This window comes from Benincasa hispida, chromosome 5, assembly GCF_009727055.1.
Source record: "Benincasa hispida cultivar B227 chromosome 5, ASM972705v1, whole genome shotgun sequence".
NCBI classification, from domain to species: Eukaryota; Viridiplantae; Streptophyta; class Magnoliopsida; order Cucurbitales; family Cucurbitaceae; genus Benincasa; species Benincasa hispida.
The window spans coordinates 51,696,680-51,698,629 of record NC_052353.1 but is presented as its reverse complement, the minus strand read 5'-3'; the positions used below and the strand labels follow the sequence as shown (position 1 = coordinate 51,698,629).

The 1,950-nt window shown below is 44.9% G+C and overlaps 1 protein-coding gene across 1 annotated transcript; it reads right to left on the bottom strand.

The window, feature by feature from the left end:
* Positions 1 to 230: 230 nt before the first annotated feature.
* LOC120077381 (uncharacterized mitochondrial protein AtMg00810-like) lies at positions 231 to 584 on the bottom strand. The gene has a single exon (XM_039031266.1). The coding sequence runs from the start codon at positions 582 to 584 to the stop codon at positions 231 to 233; it is 354 nt and encodes a 117-aa protein (XP_038887194.1).
* Positions 585 to 1,950: the final 1,366 nt, after the last annotated feature.

The window sequence follows — 1,950 nt, the reverse complement described above, 5'->3', positions numbered from 1 at the left end:
TTCCTAATAAATGTTCAGTAGGCAGCAACCGACTTTCCGTCATCGAGATTGGAGGTCCAATCAGCATCTGAGTAGGCAAAGACGGTTAAGTTCGGGCTTGGTTGGAAGTAGAGGCCATAGTGTTTTGTGCCACCGACATACGGAAGTACTCGCTTAGCTGCCTGCCAGTGTACATCAGTTGGTGTTTGAAGAAATTGAGTTAGTTTGTTGACTTCATATGTGATGTTCGATCATATGTGTGTTAGATACTGAAGAGCACCTATGGTGCTACGATAGATGTATGGATCAGAGATGGGTTGCCCATCGTTCTTGGATAGTTTTTGGCCTTGTACACCCGGTGATGGCATTGGTTTCACATCAGTCATTTGTAGTTTGTGCAGTAGGTCATCCACATACTTGGATTGGTTCATTAGTAAACCAGACTCTAGGTAGTGAACTTGTACGCCTAGGAAGTAACGAAGTTTTCCCAGTTCCTTAAGTGCAAACTGAACAACAAGAGTTTCGATTAGTGCCGTTAGTTTTGGATTATTACCTGTGATGATGATGTTGTCGACATAAACAAGTAGAAAGATTATTGATGCCATCGTTCGGTAGATAAATAGTGAGGTGTCTAATCGAGACTAATGGAATCCCCACTGTGTTAGGACAGAGCTGAGGGCAGTATTCCACGCTCATGGAGCTTGTTTTAGGCCGTAGATGGACTTATCAAGTTTGCAGACATGGTTTGGATATTGAGCATTGACATACCTCAGTGGTTGGCACATATATACATCCTCTGTGAGCTTACCATTTAAGAATTCATTATTGAAGTCAAGTTGTTTAAGGGACCAACCTTGTGAAATAGCAACACTGATTACTACTTGGATTGTTGAGGACTTCACTACAGGGCTGAACGTCTCAAAGAAATCCACTCCATGGTGTTGATGAAAGCCCTTTGTAACCAGCCGGGCTTTATACCGTTGTATTGAACCATCCATATTCCTTTTTAGTTGAAATATCCACTTGTTGCCAACTATATTGTACGATGGAGAAGGTGGGACCAGTGTCCAAGTCTTGTTCTTCACGAGAGCTGAATATTCCTCATCCATGGCTTTCTTCCACTGAGGAGTCGCAACTGCAACTGTGATTCGTGTGGGCTCTATTTGAGACCAATCAATAGCTTTTCTTGTCATCCAAGCTTTGGGTTTGAATATGCCAACCTTAGCTCTGGTTATCATGGGGTGAGTGGTGGTGAGGAGTGAGAGGAAATGGTAGGTTACGGCAAGGTGGCCAAGGACGAGTTGTCCGGAGGATTTGGCATATGTGGTATATTGGGGCTGACATATTGATCCGGGCTGGTTTAAGTTGGGAGCAATGGTGAGTGATGGGCAGAACTCAACGATGGAGAGGGATTTGGACTGTGGTAGGATGTAGGGCCTAGAGAGGATGTGTGGTTTGTGGTGGTTGGAGCATGGTCGAAAACAGACATAGGTATAGAGTTCATTTGTGGGGATGGTTGTGACTGAGGTAGGCTATTGAGTACTATTTGGAGGTTTGGGACTAAGGACTCAACTATCGTAGGGGTTATCGCCTGGGTGATCTTTTGCTAAAACATGGAGCCTCAGCGATCGTGAGTCCTTCATTTGGGCGATCGTTATAAATGATGGAGTCTCATCGATTTTGCTAAGCGAAAAGCACAACGATCATTGTGTCTGTCGCCTAGGCGATCGTTCTAAACAATGGGAGCTTAGCGATCGTGTTGTCTGTCGTCTGGGCGATCGTGCTAAGCGATAGAGACTTAGCAATCGTTGGTCTTGCCGTCTAGGTGATCGTTCTAAACGATGGTGAGCTTAACGATTGTTGTGTCGGTCGTCTAGGCGATTTTGCTAAGTGATTAAAGCTCAGCGATCGTTGGCTTGTCGTCTGGGCGAAATTGCTAAGCGATGGGAGGTTAGCGATCGTTGTGTCTGT

Bases quoted from the DNA above. Each gene is read 5' to 3' on its own strand.
- LOC120077381 (XM_039031266.1), bottom strand. From the start codon at position 584: ATGGCATCAATAATCTTTCTACTTGTTTATGTCGACAACATCATCATC.